Below are 18,690 nucleotides of genomic sequence, written 5' to 3' on the forward strand. Positions count from 1 at the left end.
CTGTACCTAGATAGTAGGGTGGTTACGTGATATAATGTCTTAAATTTCATAGAAGAGTACGCCAAAAAAAAGGTCAAGTTCACTGCATGTTAATTAAAACAAAATAATTTACCAATAACCATATCTATCTCGTGGGGCCAGGGTGACTTTTCAGTCCAGCAACTGGCGCAGCACAGTGCTCCACACGTGACAAGCTGAGGAACCGGCAGGCGTTCCTAACAAGATTAGCACTGCCTCCTCTCCTCCTCCAGAGAGACTCCAGCCCAGGACTGGAATGCGAGAGGGAAAGCTAAGGCCACCGAAGAGGCTGCGTGACACCAGTACCCAGTGTTTCAGGGCCTGTGACTACACTTAAATTTAACAGCCAGGCCTCTCATCTTGAATAGGGTGTCCACCTTTTGGATAAACAGAACATTTAGTCCATTTCAAATGGATCTTGCTTCCTGTCCAGCTAGGCCGCCCCGGCAGGTTCCAGGAGGAAGGTGTTGCTGGGGGGATTATACTGTCAGGGGTGTGCTGGTCCCCAGGGGCCCCTTGATGCACCAGCTGTGTGACCCAGCATCTCTGAGGGTTGATTTCCCTGGACTTAAACTAGGAATAATACTGCCCACTCAGAGAGTGAGGAATTTGCAAAGCTACCTACATACCTGCTAGCCCTCAGCAGTACAGGGAAGCCCAAGTTCCACCTGCCTCTCCCGAGGGTCAAGACTTTTAAAAACAAATACATAGTAGTGCTGGAGGTTTTTTCCTGTCCTGTATTTTTCCTGCATATACAACCAATGTAATTAAGTTAACAGACTTCAAGTTGACAGCAGACAATTAGGCTTAATTACCACTTCCTTAAAGGATCAATTAGGGCTGTGTTTCCCAAACTATATCCTGAGAAATGGTACTGGGCGCCCTAAGAACAAGGTGGCTTAGACAAAAAGCTTGGCAAAAGCTGGGCTGAACCAAGTGACTCGGGTTCCTTTCGTGCAGGACTTCTCAGAGCCTTTAGTAAGTCGTGAATCTCCAAGTGGGAGAGCCGATATGAAGGAGCAGAGATGGGAGATGCTGAGTCAAGTCAATCATACAGAGCAGGGCTTTGTCAACCTTCCTCTACTTACAGATCGCCTGGGGATCTTGTCAAACTACAGATTCAGGTTCAGGGCGGGCACTGGGATTCTGCATTTCCCACAGGCTCCCACGTGATGCCGAAGCTTCTGGTGTGGGGACCACAGCTCAAAGAGTAAGCCCATCGATACAAAGCTAAGACTCTCTCCTCCCACTGACCATTTTTCTGGTGAGGAACGTGTCCCAGAGTAGGAATGGGATTGCCAAAGGTCACGCAGGGGTGACGGTGGGACCAGACTCCGCTCCCCAGCCCCTCCTCCAAGGACCTGCTCCACCACCCAGCTGCTCCGGCCATCTCGACCTTGCTTGCTATGGGTTCTCCCCATTTAGAGCAGTCCTTCTCAGTCCTGGTTGTGCGCTAGAATCACATGAAGTTCTTCAAACAATACTGATGCTTGCGCCCTCCCCACCCCCGATCCTGATTATTGGGTCTGGGGTGCAGCCTGAGCACGGGGATTTTTAAAACTCCTCCAGTGATTCTAACGTGCAGCCAGAGTTAAGGTTCCCTGACACAGAGATAAGCTTCACCCCAAAAGCCCTTTTCACACCTGCCTGCCTCTCCAAGGCCTGACAAACAGCGCCTGCCAGCAACTCCCAAAGCAGGAAAGGATTGCCAGATGGGAAACGGAGTTAGCAAGGCCCCAGCTGGCCCAAGCCCTGTCTCAAGATAGCACGGCATCACAGTCAGGACCCCAAACCCAAACCGCCTCAGGAGGAGAGTCTCCGTCTCACTCCACGTCCAGACAAGGAGGGAAACACGCTCTACGCCCTAAAGCCCTGCTGGCCAAAGTGGGGACACCTGGGCCCTTCAGAGCGAGATGCTCTACGCTGGTGTGAAACTGGGGGGGTTGGGGGGGTGGGGCACTAAAGACCATTTCAGAATCAGGTGTCAAAAAAAAAAAGCTGATGACTTGAAGCTTCTTAATGAGCACTGCTGGGAAAGGAGTAGAGATGAGAAGGAGTAGAGAAGGCCGACAATGCAGAGGTGGTTTCCGGTGTCTCCAAGCTCAGCGAATGGAAGGGGAGCTTTAGAGACGAGCCTGTGGGACACAAGCGGGGCTCTGGGCCAGAGGCGGTCCCAGCCCCAGCGCCTCCTGCTGACCCACCATGGCCCTTCACTCCCCTCGTGGGTAAAGCGAGGCAACAACCGGGCCTGTCCTCCAGGGCTGCTGAGGGAGGACAAGTTGATGTATGCAAGAGCCCTAGCGTCAGGACCAGGAAGTGCTCAATAAATGCAAAATACCAGATTTTCACAGAATGTTTCCTCTGGTCTAATCTTTACTTCCCTTTTGCCCTGATTTTTAAGTCTATATTTTTAAAAACTTTTTAAAACATAACAGTATTTGTTTCTGTCAGCGTCCCCAGCTTCTTTCTGGAATGAGCTAGGGCAGAAATACGGGCACTCACGTTAGCTACTAGCTGCTGAGTGTTACCTGTGTGCCCGGAGCCCCCGGTGGTGGCCGGGGCTTATCTTGGTGTAGGCAGTGAGGGGGCCACAAGGTCTGCAGGGCCCCCTCGGGCGAGGCTGCATGGGGAGCTAAGGACTTCATACTCGATCCTCAGAGCAACAGGCCTTGCTTGAAGACTGAAGCCAGGATGTGAGAAAATCAGGTCAACTCTGGAAAGCTCACGAGGGTTCCTGAGGAGAGACCTCTCAGAGGGCAGAGCCAGAGGCACACCAGGAGGCCGGCGCCAGGGGCTGCAACCCACGCAGCCACACAGGGTTCCAGGCTCTGAGGGGTCCCTGCGCAGCTCAACGCTCTGCTGTCGCTGCCCTGAAATTCTTAACACCTTTCCTATAAGGGGCTCTGCATTTTCGTTTCGCACTGGGCCCCACAAATTATGTGGCTGGCCCTGCCTTGCAGGGACATCTCACCTGCCCCTACCTCTACCCTAACAGGGGAGGCAGCGACAGTTACTGCTCCCTCTTTAAAAGGAAGAAACTAAGGCTCCAAGAAGGTAAGTCACCTGTCCCAGGATGCAGCTGGTCAGTGGCAGAGCAACAGCATATCCCAGGGCTCGGGGTTTCACCCTGGGGACCGCCATTGCGAGGGAGCTGTCCCCCCCACCCCCCGCCGCCCTAGGCTGGGAGGGACGAGCAGGTGTTCTCACCCTGCCAGCCGGAACTGGCTGCAGTTGGGGCCAACGCCCACGGATCTGGGCCACACGGCCAGTTCCACATCAGCAATGTGCAGCGATTAACCAAACAATGCAGCAGGAGCAAAGCAAACAGGAGTCATCTGCGGAGGCCCGGGACCCCTCCTCTGCACCCTGCATCCCGCCCCCCCCAACACCGAGCAAATTCAAGGACGGACGGGGAAAATCCCACCGACAGCTGAAAATCTGCCCCATAAAGGAAGAGCTGGCATGTCCTGTCACACCATCCCTTTGGCTTCCTTGACAGACTCTGAGGAGCATTTCTAAGGGGCAAGCTTGGGCCAGGCACCGTCTGGGCGCTGGAGCTACAACAGGGAACACAACAGATAACCATCTTCGCCCTAGGAGGCTCATGTTATAATGGGAGAGAGAAAAAGCTTAATAATTAAGGGAATTATGTAGTGTCAGAAAATACAGGTGCTTAGAGGAAATAACACAAATGATGAAAATAGCGGCCAAAACTGACTGGGTGCTTCCTCTGTGCCTAAAGGCTTGACACGCACAGACTCATTTAATCCTCTTGGCAGCAGGGCCTGTTTTCATCCCCATTTCACAGACAGGAAAACTCACAGGAGGCAGGTTGCACAAGGTCCCAGAGGCAGTGAGAAAACAAGGAGTATTGATGAGAAGGGGTAGGAGGTTGCTATTTTTGCCCTCGCCTGATCTTGTTTTGTTTTAACGAGAGCAAAACAAGCAGGAAGCCTGGCCTCTCTGGCCTCGAACTGGAGGAGAGGGTCCAATCCACTCCCCCACGGTTCTTAAGAGACCTGACAGGGTGGTGGGCCCCTCCAAGCCCGCCTTTTTCTCCTAGAGCTGAGGTTTTGGAGCTAACAGCCCGAGTTCAAACCCCAGCTCACCAGCATGTGGCCCTGGGCAGGGCATGTGGCCCTGGGCAGACAGCTTTCTCCCAGCTCTTTGATTTAAAATGAAGATGAAAAGTCCCTCCCACAGGTGACAAGGGAACAGAGATCCAGTGTGCACTCTGCAGCGCCTGTACACTGGTGGCTGCCCCACGCACGCCCCACTGCTGGGACCCCACAACGGCCTCCTCCCTTCTCCCCTCCAGAGCTGAGAGGCAGGGTGACCTGACATCCGGCTCTGCACAGTGGGCACGAGGCAGAGGGCTGAGCACGGCGAAGACGTGATGAATGAGGACTGAAGAGAGGCAGGCGCGGGGCACGGAGGCACCGTCCTCAGAACCTGAGCTATGGAACTCACAGCCTTCAAAAGCACAGGGCACCGGGCACAGACGGCTCAGGCTCCAGGGTGCACGTGCGAAGTGAGGAACCTAGTCTCCCTGTTCCATGGTGAACGTGAGCCCTGGAGAAAACTGATGAAAACACCTCAGGAAGCTGGGGCCCCGATGGCACCTGGGCACTCCAAACCTCCAACTCAAGGGGCACCAGGTCGGGAGCTGTGTGGGACCCGGGACGCTGGCCGCCCTCCAATCTAGCTCCCGTGAAGTGCAGGGCAAAACCCAGCACGGGGGCCTCAACTTCCTCCTCTTAAAGTGGGAGACCAGGTGCAGAGTGAAAGGATTCAATGACCAAAAGCAGTGATTTCCCCAACAAGGTCAAAATCACCAGAACCCACTGCATCATGTGGGGATGGAGGAGGGGGGGACAGGAATTATCAGCTGGGTGAGGGGCGGCTTTGTGGAACCAGGAACCATGTGCCAACCACAGTGCCCATGGCCCAGGTGTTGGCATGAGGACCGCCCCCGAAGTTCCATCAAGGGGGCTTGTTCGAATCTGCCCTGGGTCTGCAAGCATTCGTCTGACACCCTGCGGCCGCCTCCAGGCTGCATGGAAGGGGTGGCAAACTCTGCTGGGGCATGTCAACCAGGGTAAGGGGTCTAAAGCCAACGTGCCCACAGGCCGTGGGGGTCACTGCTGGGCTTTCCTTCCTAGGAAAGCTTACTTCAGTCACACCTGTAAGGATGGAGGGAGCAGGCAGGAGGGAGAGCTGGCTCCTGAGAGCAGGCACAGAACCCCTGGTTTGTAGATGAGGAAACGGCCGGCCTCACAGAGCAGCCCCTCACCCATGCATGCCCACTCCTGCGCTCCACATCCTCCCAGGCTGTGGTCACGCTTGTCCACACTCAGCCCTCACAGGTGGGACTTTATTCTTAGCTCCAGGCTGCAGTGGTGAAACAGAGATACTGAGAGGGCTCCCACGCTTGCCCAGGTCACCCAGCTGAGCCACCAAAGGAGCTCTGAATCCAGAGCCTTTGCCCCTAATCTCTAGAATATACTGAACTGCTCAGTGGAGTGGGCAGACCAGGATTCTAATTCAGCTCCTCCCCAGCTATTCTCCTGGCCACACACCCACAGCAGGCTGCCTCGGGCCAGGGCATCCCCTGGGGCTCCACCCCTCAAGGGAAAGTCTGGTGGAGACCCCTTCCCAGGCAGCCTTCCAGAAGGCCCAGCCCAGCACAACGTGGACGAGGAGGCAGCTGGACCCCACAAAGGACCCATTGTGGTGCCTGCAGAAAGCCAAGGCCAGCCAGGGCTCGGCCCTCTGCAGGGCCCTGCCCATCACTCCCCTGGCCTCCTCCCCTCCACATGGCGCCCCCAGACCCCAGCAGGACCAGGACTGGCTGGGGGACGGGCCTCCGGTTCTGCCCAGCCTGTGGCAGCCTCAGCCTATGGAAACCTAAAACTCTCCAGCTGCTGCCAGCCCCCTGCGGATGGGGCTGCAGACCCCCGCGGAGCCCTGGGGGCTCAGTCAAGGTGCCCCGGACGCACCTGTCAGCCCAGCCGGGGTGGGGTCCACGGAACAAGGCTCTGTAGTGGGGAGAGGGGGATGGCATGTTTGCTCCCATCTGGGGGAGGGAGGAAATCTGTTACCCAGTATGGGGGAGGGGAGGTGGGTTTGCAAAAGGTCGGGGCAGACTGGGGAGGGGGCTGGGCGGAGGGAAGGGGTGGGACGGCCCCGGGGGGCGGGGGGCTTCCCCTCCCGCTGCACGAGGGGGCCCTGCACGGCTCCAGCTGTCTTTGTGCGTGGCAGGGGGCCCGCCCGGGGTCCCCCAGCGCCCGCCGAGGCATGCATCGGGCTGGGGGCCGCTTCTGGGAGCCCAGCGGGAGGGCCCCGCGGCGCGGCCGGCCACCGCCTGTGCCCGCGGAGGGGGCTCCCCGGTGGCCAGGGGTCGCCACACTCACCTCCTGAAGTCAAAGGGCATCGTGCCGCCGCCGCCGCCGGGGGAGGGAGCGCCGCAGGCCAGGCGGGCCGCGCACCGCGTGGGTCCCCGCCCGCTGCCAACGCCTCCTCGGCCGCCCCGCCCCGCCGGCCGCCCCCCGCCAGCGACACTGGCCGCCGCGGCCGCCGCCGGGAAGTGACGCTCCGCGCAGCCCATTGGGCGCCCGCCGCCCCGCCGCCCCTTCCGCCGCCCGGTTAAAGGGGCCCGCCGGCCGGGGGTAGGCTCCCTCGGGTCGAGGCTCTCGGAGGGGGGGCGCCCCGCAAAGACTCACGCGCTCGTTCCTTCCAAGCGCCCCTGTGTTTTCCTTCTCTTCCTCTGTGTGGCCTCGGGCAAATCCCTCTGCCTCTCTGAGCCTCCGAGTTTTGCATTTGTAAAACCGTTCCACTGAGTTGTGAAGATTACATGGAACGATCCAGATTTGGGCCGTGGACGGCGTCTAGCTCTGAGTAAGGGCCTAATACTGTGTGAGGAGGGACGAGGTCAGGCAGTCCTAGATCTATAAAGTGGACCCACCACTCCCCTGCTGTGCCTCTCTGGGAAAGACACTTGGCTTCTCTGAGCCCCCATCCCTTTCTAGCCTGCACAAAAAGGACGATGACAGTTACTCGAAGGGCTTTTTCCCGGGGGCCCAAAGAGAAAGTTGGAAGACCGGCTTAGTGCAGGGCCTGGCCCCCAGGAAGGGCTTGGTCACCCGCAGTTGTAGTTGCCCTGGTAGCTGTCTCTGCTTCCAGCTTCTATTTACTGTTCACTGGAACGGTGTTCGCTGAGCACTGGCCCTGATTTAAGTCTATTCAGGACAGTACAGGTTGTTTCAGAAGCAAACAGGCCTGCTGTGTGACCTGGCCCACAGCAGACCTCTCTGAGCCTCAGTTTCCTTCTGTGAAATTCACAGGTAATCAGCATTTCCCTCCAGGATTGCTGGACTAGATGAGATGGTAGTTGAGATGACACAAGTCTCTTGTAGAGGAAATTCATTCTGAACTCCTCCCCGCCTCCCCCCCCCCCCCCCACCGCCCTGCTGTGTTCTGTTGGTCCCACCTCCAAGGGTCTGGTGACACAGGGCTTGTAAAGTCCCAGGAGAGGAAGGTGGGGGTTCCTGTTCAAAGAGCAGGGCCAGCGGGCAGTCTCTTCCTCTATAAATAGAGGGGGATGGTGGTACCTGCTCCCCTGGGAGGATTCGGAATGCACAGCGCCTGCACCTGGTCTGGTGCGGGGTGGGGGGTGGGGGTGAACCACACGCTCCCTGAGCGCTCCCTGAGCGTACACCATGGCCTGACCAATTGCCTCTCCTTCCTTCTGACCTCTGGCATTCCTTTTTCTTTCTTTCTTTCATTGATTGATTCATTCATTTATTCAACAAAGGGGCTGGCACTTTTGGGAGAGAGAAGGAAATCTCAGTCTGAGCTGGAAACCTGGGGACAGCAGGAGGGGTAAAGGGGCCTTGAGCAGCCGCTGGGCCCAAAGGACTGTTTGTTGGGCCCGTGCAGGAGGGGAGTCATGCAGTGGTGGACAGTTGACCACAAGTCCTCCCTTCTCAAAATGTGGTCCACGGTCTGGTGGTCCAGTGGTGATCCAAGGCCAGCTGCTTGGGCATCGTGGGGCGGATTCTCAGCCCTAGCCCAGACCTGTTGGATCAAGTGTGCACTTCACATAATCCCCAAGAGACTGGCTGGCACATTGAAGTCGGAGAGGCTCTGTGGTACAGGACCTTGCTGGGGCCTTGGTCGGGGTGGGGGGCAGCTTTTGCATTTGCTGCTCCTTTCGCCTGGAGCACTGTCCCCTCTCTGTCTCCCACCCTGCTGTTGGGCAGACAAGGTGCCTGGCTCCCCAGTAGGGTTCTCCTTTTCTTCCCAACTGTTAACTGTGTTAAAAGAGCCCAAACTCTGGAGCCAAAACTACATAGGTTCATGTTCCAGCTTATCCTCTTACTAACTTATTTTACCTCTTTACCTCAGTTTCCCCATCTGTAAAATGCGGGCAATAATAGTAACTTCCTCATAGATCTGTTGTAAGGATGAAATGTGTTGGTGTATGCCAAGGACTTAGGACAGTGCCTGACACAATAAATATGAGTTTGACTATTGTTATTTTTGCGTGATGATGGAGCTCCAGTTTTTGGCTGGGCATATGAGTGCTCAGAATGAAAGCTGCTGTTTCCCAGCTTCCCTTGCAGCTAGGTGTGGCCATGTGATAGGTTCTGGCCATTGAGCTGTAGGGAAGTATCTTGTGGAGCTTCAGGCATAGTGGGTGCGTATGACCCTCTGTGTCCCTTTCTCCATCTGGCTGCCCAGAACATGGATGCCAGCATCCTGGACCACGTGGTGAAGGCCACACACAGTAGGGCAACAAGGTAGGAGCCTGCATCACTGTCACTGTGTGGCACAGTACCTCTCCTCAAACACCTACCCAGACTTCTAAGCAAGAGAGAAATAAATGTCTAACTTGCTTAAACTACTGTTATTTTGGATTTTCGGTTACTTACACCTGAACCTAATGCTAATACACCTGCCCAGCCTAGTTAATTACTTGACGTGGCTGAAACACTACGTACAGAATAGGCCAGGTTCCACATTATATGCTTGCATGGTACCCTATAGTTTTCCCTGGGAGAACTCGTCAGAACCTGTCCCTATATTACTATGAATTGGCTACTGTCTACTCCCCGTCTTGACTGGAAGCTCTCCGGGGAGGATGGACGTCTGTTTGCCCATTGTCGTCTCCCAGCATCCAGCCCGGGCCTGCCGGTGGTGAGCGTGCAGTAAGTATGTGTCAAAGACAGGATGGAGGCTTCCCCGGAGGCAGGCCTTCCACAGAACAGAGAGGAGGGGGAGGGGACACATCAGCAAGGATCCCTGTGGGGACGCCTGAGGTCTGTGAGCAGACCAGGCTGCCAGTCCCAGATGGTCCATCTGCCCGAATGACTGTGGGAGATGGAGCTGAGGGAATCAGATTGTGGGCTGCAGCAGGTGGGAAAGCGCTGGGTCTCTCTGACCAGGGAGGGAATTAATAAACGCTGCGTTTTAGGATTACCATTCCTGTGGGACTCTGGTAGCCAGCCTCCAGAGATCCTCATTCCCTGATAGTCCCGTGCCCTTGTCTAATGACCTCCCCCAATGAATAGGGCGACGCGGGTCACCAAGAGGACACTGCAGAAACGGCCTATGTGATTCCTGAGGCTAGCTTTAAAGAGCACTGGGGTTTCAGCTTTGGCTGTCCTGAATCACTTGTTCTGGAGGAAGCCAGATCTGTGTCCTAAGATTCTCAAGCACCCTCATAGAGGAGTCCGTGTGGCAAGGATCTGAGGCCTCCTGCCAACAGCCATGGGAGTGAGCCATCCTGGAGGTGGGTCCTCAGCCCCAGTCAAACCTTCACAGCCGCAGCCCCAGCCCACAACTTAACCACAGCCCCACGAGTGGCCCTCAGTCAGAGCCACCCAGCTAAAAACTGCTCCTGGTTCCTGACCCTCAGAAACTATGTGAGATAAATGTTTCTTTTAAGCCACTGAGTTGTGGGTAACCCGTTACACAGCAGTAGATGATTAATAGAACCTCTCTCTGCATTTGTTTTTCTACCAGCACCTTCTCTCTGCCTTGCTCACCTCACGCCCAACTGGTCTAGTGACGTGGAAAAAACTTCCGTCAGACAGCACCCTAGCTGGGTGACCTGGACACGTTGCTTAACTAGCTTGGGTCTGAGTATGAAATGAAGGATGGTAACACCTTCCCTGTGGCAAGTAGCCTCTGAAATCACCTCCCCAGCTAATCCGCCTCCTGGTATTCGTACCCTTGTGTAATCTCCTTCCTGAGAGTGTAGGCTGGGCTTATCAACTCACTTCTGATGAGCAGAATATGGCAGAAGAGATGACAGTCGCTCCTAAGACTAAGTTATAGAAAGACTGTGGCTTCTGTCTTGGATGCTCTGTGCCTCTAGGAGCGATGGCCCTGGGCAAGCCAGCTGCCAGGTTGTGAGGCAGCCCTGCCGAGAGGCCCGTGTGAGCGAGCCTGCAAGGGGATCTTCTGAGGCCTGACAACAGCCCTGGGAAGGCGTTTGGAAATGGATCCTTCAGCCTCAGTGGAGCCTTGAGATGCCTGCAGCCGGGCAGACGGCTTGACGGTGACCTCAAGGGAGAGCTTGACCCCGAGGCATCCAGCTGAGCTGCGTCTGGGTCCCGTGAGATAACAACCATTTTTGGTTTTAAGCCACTCAGTTTGGAGTGATTTGTTATGCAGCCACAGGTAACAAACACGTGGCCCTCAAAGCTTGCTGTGAAGATGAAGTGACAGGTACGGTGCTTAGCACGTAGTGCGTGCTGGTCAAATGCTTGCCAAGTGAACCAGTCAATGAACCAATGAATGTTCTGTCACGTGGGATGTTCTGTGGATCCAGATGCTCACCCGCCTCCACCCCCTCCTGCCAAACGCATAGCTGGGAGTTGTTTTAAGCAGGGGAATGGCTAAGTCAGATTTGTTTTTCTGTAGTGGGAACTGGTCTATGTTCTTGGGTGTTGCTGGTTCAGCTGTGGTCTGGATGAGCAGAGATTAAGAAACAATAATCCTTTGTCAGCTCAGAGAGGTCTTGAGCGTAGCTTGGGCCTCGTAGCAGGTAGGCGGCTGAACGAACAACTCTCCTTTCTTGCTCTCCTAAAGTCTCCTGACCAACTAGAAGATACTCATTCATTCATTCATTCATTCAATTATTCATTATAAGCTACTCACTGAACACCTGTATGACAGGCCCTCTGGATGTAGAAACGAACATGACAGATCCTTGTTTTCCTGAAGCAGGGAGGAGGGAAGCAGAAGTGTGGTGCCATTACACAAAACAGGGCCAGGGCACCAATTCCTGTGCAGATGCAGTTTTGTGTGGTAAGTGTAGTGGTAAGGGCAACACGAGAGGTTCTGGGAGGCCGGGCCCTACTTCCACCCCTGGAGATGAATTGGTCTGAACTCTTTCAGATGAAGGTGACAGAAGTCATCTCAAATCAACACACACTGTCTTGGGCAAAAAGAAAAGAAAAGAAAAGTTCAGAGGTAGAGGTGGATTTCAGGCACAGCTGAATCCAGGTGCTCCAATAATTGCATCAGAAATCTCTCTACCTCTCCCTAGGCTCATCTTTTTTCTTCTGGCTTTGTCTCCAGGCAGGCCTTCCCTTTGTGCTGGCAAAATGTCTGCCCAAAGCTCCAGGTTGATGTTTTTCCCACTCAGCAACTCCAGCAAAGATGGCCTGTTTCCTGATACCTCCAGTGAACACTCCTGGGCTGACCCTCAGGGGCCTGGCTTAGGTCGTAGCTCTGAACGATGGGCTCCAGGAGAATGGAGCATGTGGATGGGCCAGGCCTAGGCTGAACACCAGCCCCTGGAGCTTGGGGTGGAATCAGCCTAATCCCCCACACAGACTCAGATGGGAGAAGGGTGGTTTCCTAAAGACAAGTCAGGGCAGCATTGCCAAAGACAGAGAGGATGTTGGGAGGCTAAATCATCAGGTATCTTCTACAGGGTGTCAGGGAGGGCTTCTGGGAGGAGGAAGAGTCTGAGCTGGGGCCTGAAGAACAAGCATGTGTTAGTCAGGGCGAGAAAGGTAGGCTGGGTGCATTAGTTGTTTATTGCTATGAAACAAATCACCCAAAACTTAAAATGAACATAACAAACATTTATTATCTTGCAGTTTCTGAGGGTCAGGAATCCAGGAGCAGCTAACTGGGCGGTTCTGACTCAGGGTCTCTCATGAGGCTGCAGTCTCTGACGATGACTGGAGCTGGAGGCTGCAGGCTCGCTCGTGTGGCTGTTGGTAGAAGGCATTAGCCCTCCTCACGTGGACTCAGCCATAATTCTGGCCGTGACATGGCTTCCCCCGGGGTGAGTGATGAGAGGGAGCCAGCTTTTTATGAAGTAGTCTGCAAGGTGCACACTGTCACTTCCACCTTCTTCCGATCACAAGTCCAGCCTACACTGGACTCACCCTCAAAGGGAAGGATCACACAAGCATGTGAACACCAGGAGGGGGTCCCGGGGGTCACCTTGGAGTCTGGCTACACACTGGGCAAGGACACAAAAGCACCGAGGTGGGAAAGCAGACAGCATCGCTGTGACCCAGGGTAACATCGAGCTGGAGAGGTAAGCAGGCGGGGGCCAGACTGTGAAGGACTTTGAGAGCCATGTTAAAAATGTGAACTGTTTTCTCTAGGCTGTTAAGGGCCCTGAAGCATTTTAAGTTGGGGTGCATCGCAATATTTTGATTTGAGGGTTTGAAGGAGTCCAGTATATGGCACTCTCTTTCCTGTCCATGTTCTGAACAAATGAGACTACTATCTGTAGGGGCCTTCCTAATGGTGAACCTCAGAATTTGGCAGATGGACCTGCCCAGCCACGGGAACAGCAGAAAAAGTGCAGGACTTCCCGGGAAGGGAGAGGGGAGGGTGGAGCAGAGCAGGGTTCCCAGGAGGCAATCTCTTCCAGAAAGAGCTGGACAACATAGTCTCAGACCCCAATCACCAACCTGCCAGTCAGAATTCACCCACCTCCCCTAGTGATGGGTGAGGGGAGACCAGAAGTGTTGAGGGAAATCCCTCCTTCTGGAAACCAGAGGAGTGGGGAAGCACATCCTCTACCACTTTTGTGGTTTTTAGAAATATCACTGTGGTGCCCAGTGTGGAAGATGAGCTGGAGTGGAAGGCCAAGGAGAAGGCTGTTGATATCTCCAGGCAAGAGATTGGGAGCGGACCCAAGTCTTGGGAGTGGAAGGGGGGTCTGGAGGCAGTTAAGAGACTTTTTGTCAAGCTACTCAGAAGAGTACCAGAGGCCAGGGGGCTCAGACACAAGGGTTTATAGGCAGGCAGTTCCTCAAATCTCCCCAATTTGTCCCACTCTCAATCTTCCCATCTCAGTTGATGGTAGCTCCATCAATTTCCAGGTGCTCCTTATCCTTGTCATCATCCTTGACTCCTCTCTGTCTCTACAGCATTGCTATAATGAGCAGAGTAGATTTGAGGTTCACTGAGCTTATTGAATCTGGATTGATGTCTTCTCAATGTTATGGAAAATTACCAACTATCATGTTTTCAAATATTACCTCTGCCCTATTCTCTCTCTTCTTGCTTTTAGTCTCTCTGTTCATTCCACATCGTTTCTTCTGACTTATTTTCCAGTTCACTAATTCTCTCTTTGGCTGTGTTTAATCTGCTGTTAAACCTGCCCACTGAATTCTTAATTTTAACTATTGTGTTTTTCAGTTCTGGAATTTGTATTTGGTTCTTTTTCACATATGCCATGTCACTATGCCAGATGCCTTCTGTTTGTCCTTCTGGAACAATTCTGCACTCTTCACCCTTCCCTGTATGCTGGGAGGTGGATCTGCATTGGTGGCCCCCTTACCCTCTGACCTCCAGTTGGCTTCAGCCTGTGTGGAGCACCTGCAGTAGCTCAGAAGGAGGAAGGGGCTGTGGCTGAGTGGTTAAGTTCATGTGCTCTGCTTCGGTGGCCTGGGGTTCACCTGTTCGGATCCCGGGTGTGGACCTACATACAGCTCACCAAGCCATGCTGTGGTGGCTTCCCACATAGAGGAACCAGAAGGACTTACAACTAGCATATACAACTATGTACTGGGGCTTTGGGAAGAAAAAAATTAAAAAAGAGGAAGATTGGTAACAGATGTTAGCTCAGGGCCAATCTTCCTTAAAAAAAAAAAAAAGAAGGAAGAAGAGTGAAGTTTTGGTATTTATTCTCCCAGCTTTCACCCTGAGGGGTCACCCATGCTGGTGTATGCCTCCATGAATGTCACAGTTGCTGTCAGGTGGTCCTCTCCATCTAGATCCACCCTTCTGAGTTCTGGTACTCTCCTTGCCCTTTCAGGCCTAAGGATAGTGATGGCACTCCACCGTAACTAGCTCCAGGGTACCTCATGGTCTCCCTACACCCTTCCCATTCTGTTAGAAGCATCCCTTTGTTAAACTCTCCTGTAACCACGTAGACTATACCATCGCTTTCAGGCCAGGAAACTCTCTGATATAGTTACTTTGTATGTCTTCCAGTCTTCCTGCAGAATTTTCAGGCTTTTTATCTCCTTGAACACAGTAAACATTGTTACATTGTAGCCAGCACCAGAAATTCCTGTGTCTGGAGCGCCTGAGGTCCAGTTTTGCTCATTCTGCTTGTTATCACTCCTATGTATTGTTTTCTCATGAATCTGATGATCTTTGATTATGTGCTGAAAAATTGTGTTTGAAAAAATATTTATAAAAATAATTTTAGGCCTGAGATGATTTTTTGTTGCTTTCTCCTGGCACCTGGGACAAACCAGCCTTCTGGGATCACCTTATTCCTAGTTCAGAGCTTGAGATTTACTAGGTCACCCAGACAACTGGGAGCCAGGCTCCGTCTGTTCAAGAGCTCATCTACTTTCATTTCACCCCTGCTTTGATGGTGCAGCCTTTCAGGGTCACAGCCCAAGCTGGGGGGACAGTCACCAAGGTCACCACCTTCGGCAGACCCTGTGCTCTGATGTTAGTCGCCCTGGCCTTCAACATAAACCCAGGAGAAGGGTATCAGGACAAAATAAACCCAGCATCTGAGCTATTTTAACCACCTCACATGGCTCCCTCCCGGACATGAGCCAGCATCAGCTCCCACCTGGGTCCGATGATGCTGCTCACCCGGTTTCCTGCTTTCCGTCTTGTCACCTACGGCCATTCCCAACACAGCAGCCAGAGCAGACCTTTTACATCCTAAGTCTGAGCGCGTCCCTCCCCTGCTTGGAACACCCCGCATCTCACCCTCTCACCCCATGTCGCTCAGGGCGTTGTAAAAGGCGGGTCCTTACAATGGCCAAAGCGCAGGGGTCTGCTCCCATTAGGTTTCTGAACTCCGTTCCTTTTTTTCTTTTTCTTTTTGTTCTCTCTTCCCCAGCTCCCTCCCTGCCTCACCAACGCACACCCTAATTAACTCCTACTCACCCTGCAGTTCCCAGCAAAAAAGTCACTTCCCCAGAGATACCTCCTCTGGGCCCCAGACCAGGTGAGGTCCCTGGGTACCCTCTCATAGCACTCTTGAGTAAGTGTCTATATCTTTATGAGGTTATTTTGACCAACATCCCCCCGGGGACTGTGAGTTCCGGAAAGCTGGGACCATGTCTGCTTTGCTGGCAGTCAAATCCTCAGCCCCTGGCACAGCACCTGGCACAGGGTGGGTGCTCGCCTCTCCTCAGAGAAGTCCATGGTGGCAGGACCCAGGTCCCTAGCAGGGGTCTACCTGGTGCAGGGGCTGCTTCAGATCTTTGTTTATCTTTTTGCACCCCATGCCTTGCTCATTGGGAACCAGACCCAGAAAGTGGGGGTGCTGGAAGAAGGGAGTGAGGGGTAGAGAGAAAGGGGAAGCTGCTTCTATCCCCTTTGCAGTGTCCTCTGTCCTCTCACCACAGCTCGCCAAGCCCTCACCCACTCAGGGCTGGCCCACCCCACCCACAGTTCCCTGTCCCTGGAAGGTAACACTTGTCTCTCCCCCTCCCCTACCTTCCCTTAACTGACCCATTATCCTCCAGGTCTCAGCTTGACTGTTTCCGAAAAGCTTCCCGGACTGCTAGTAAGGAAGCTGCCAGGGTCCCACAGATAGCGCAGCTGCAACTCACACCCAGGTCTGTCTGCCAGCAGAGCCCAGGCTCTCAGCCACCTCATTACACACCTCATTACTACCAGTTTCTGCCTCGAGGCCCGGCCGAAAGACACGCCCCCTCTCTAGGCCTCAGTTTTCTCCTGCAGGGCTCGGCCTTCTGTAGATTTCAGGAAGATGGCTGAGAAGACCGAGGTGGGGCAGGAGGCAAAGGGAGGAGGGGTTACGGGGAAAGGAGAGGAGGGAGTCGGGGAGAGCGAAGAGGGGTGGTAGCCTTGGGCCAGCCAGACATGAGAAACGCCAAGTACGTGAACTACGCCAGCCTCTGAGCTGTGAATAGTGTGGCCAGGCTGGCAGCCCAGGTCTGCCCTTCCCGCCCCGCAGCCCCGACCCCAGATCCTCCCCCTGACCTCTGTTCCTGCGCTCCCTCTCGCTCCCTCTCGCTCCCTCTGCTCCAGCTGCGGTGGCTCCCTCTGCTCCAGCTGCAGTGGCTTTCTGCTGCTCCTGGAACATGGCGAGAATGCTCCTGCCTCCGGGTCTTTGCACTGCTGCTCTTCTCTGGTATCTGCTTGCTCCGCGCATCTTCAAGTCTTTGCTCAAATGTCTTCTCCGTGAGCTTCTCTGTCCCCCCTACTTAAAGTGACACGCCTCCCAGGTCCCCCCTTTCCCCTACTCAATTTTTTTCATAGCATTTGTCACCTTCTAACGTACCATTATATTCGTTTATTCATCACTTGCTTATTCTGTGTGTTGTCTCTCTCCCCTACTAGGACATCAGCTCCAGGATGACAGGGATTTTTTGGTATGGGCCGGGGTCCCTGCTATGTCCCAGCATCTGGGACCATGACTGCTGCATACATAGTAAGGGAACAATAAATATTTATTGAAGGAATGAATGTACATCAGAGTGAGTGACGCCAGGGCCAGCAGGACCTCGGCTTGTGTGGCCACTGTTCTGCAAGGAGGAGGGTTGCATAAATGGGAGGTTGTTACACGCTAGGGGACTGAGCAATTATGGACGAATGCTGAGGATGACGGAAGTCAGGTTCTCCGTGTTGGAGAAGGGAGGCACAAACGTGGGAAGGTGGAATACGGGGTTCTGAACTGGAATTGAAGGAATTGGTATGAGCTCATGGATTTTAATATAGATAGATATGGGCCGGCCCAGTGGCACAGCGGTTAAATTCACACATTCCGCTTCTTGGCAGCTCGGGGTTCGCTGGTTTGGATCCCGGGTGCAGACATGGCACCACTTGGCAAGCCATGCTGTGGCAGCATCCCACATATAAAGTAGAGGAAGATGGGCACAGATGTTAGCTCAGGGCCAGTCTTCCTCAGCAAAAAGAGGAGGACTGGCAGTAGTTAGCTCAGGGCTAATCTTCCTCAAAAAAAAAAATATATATAGACAGCTAGATATAGAAGTGTGTGTGTGTGTGTGAATATACATACATCTCTTTCCTAGCTCTCTTTATCGGGGAAGGCCTAGAAGAAATGACACACTTACTGCCCAGATCTTGGTTTCTAAATACCACTCTCCACTGAAAAAACAGGGCTCCTTGGAGAGGTAGTAAATTCTCAGGCTGGGAGAGGAAAAAGTACAAGATGAGCCTGAAACATGTTTTTGGGTCAAAAAGTACGGACATGCTCAAGGAATGATGGGGACATGTCAAAAGGACACAAGAGCCAGCTTGAAGGAGCTTCCACTCATCAAATCTGCAACAATTTAAACATCAAAACTGATAATGATAATAGCGAATTGTTACACATGGAATAAAATAAGAATCTGTGAGTTTACAGTGATATAAATAAGTAAATAGATAAATCAGTGGGGGAGAAGGGAGCGCTCTTCCTTGCAACAGGACACCAACTAATAAACGTGGAAGGAGTGATGGAATTAGAAAATCCCCACTGGCCAACAGATTCAGGCGAGAAGCATCGGGTGGTGATGATGTGGCTGCTTCACGTTTGCTCCCACACTCGCCGGTGCTGGTCTCCTCCTCTCACTCGAGGAGAACACATATATATGGCCTTCAAGGGGTGGTTAGAAGTCCAAATAGCTCACTTTTTCTGCCTGTGAATCTTGTCTGCCTTGGAGCCTGGACCCATGGCGACTCCCCTTTGCAACACCTGCGCCTGACAAAGCGCCAGGTACAGCAGGTGCACAGGTAATGTCAGTTGAATAGGTACCGTATGTGTCGAGGGACATATGTGTCCCTCTCTTATCACCAGCCCCTGGGAGGTAACTCTCTAGCATCTTTGGACTGATGCCCACCTTCTCCCTCTTTCATGAGTCCTCTGAAATCCAGATAAATCTAGGAGGGCCGAATTTCCCTTGCAAGGTACAGTTCGGTCCTGCCTCTTTCTTGAGACCCACTTGCCTGACCCTTTTCCCCTTAGCACATTAACCACTCGCTGGGCCCCTGCTCTGTGAGGCTCGAGACTTAACGTGCTTTGGATTGTGTTAGCCTTGTTTCAATCCTGGCTCCCCCATTCTCCTGGCTGTGTGACCTTGGGCAAGTTACTGAGCCACTCTGTTTGTTCATTGGTAAACAGATTAGTAATGCTCATGGCATAATATTAAATGACTTGATGTCAATCTAGAGCTTAGCATGGAATCCGCA

At 53.5% G+C, this 18,690-nt stretch overlaps 1 protein-coding gene across 1 annotated transcript in view; it reads right to left on the minus strand.

Moving 5' to 3' along the window:
• Positions 1-6,664, minus strand: part of ERGIC1 (endoplasmic reticulum-golgi intermediate compartment 1) — a 102,481-nt gene extending 95,817 nt beyond the window's left edge. The window contains exon 1 of the mRNA XM_023617230.2: positions 6,432-6,664. Within this exon, the coding sequence (XP_023472998.2) occupies positions 6,432-6,625 (194 nt within the window). The 5' untranslated portion in view covers positions 6,626-6,664. The remainder of the gene's footprint in view (positions 1-6,431) is intronic.
• Positions 6,665-18,690: the final 12,026 nt, after the last annotated feature.

This window comes from Equus caballus, chromosome 14, assembly GCF_041296265.1.
Source record: "Equus caballus isolate H_3958 breed thoroughbred chromosome 14, TB-T2T, whole genome shotgun sequence".
In the NCBI taxonomy this organism is placed as follows: domain Eukaryota; kingdom Metazoa; phylum Chordata; class Mammalia; order Perissodactyla; family Equidae; genus Equus; species Equus caballus.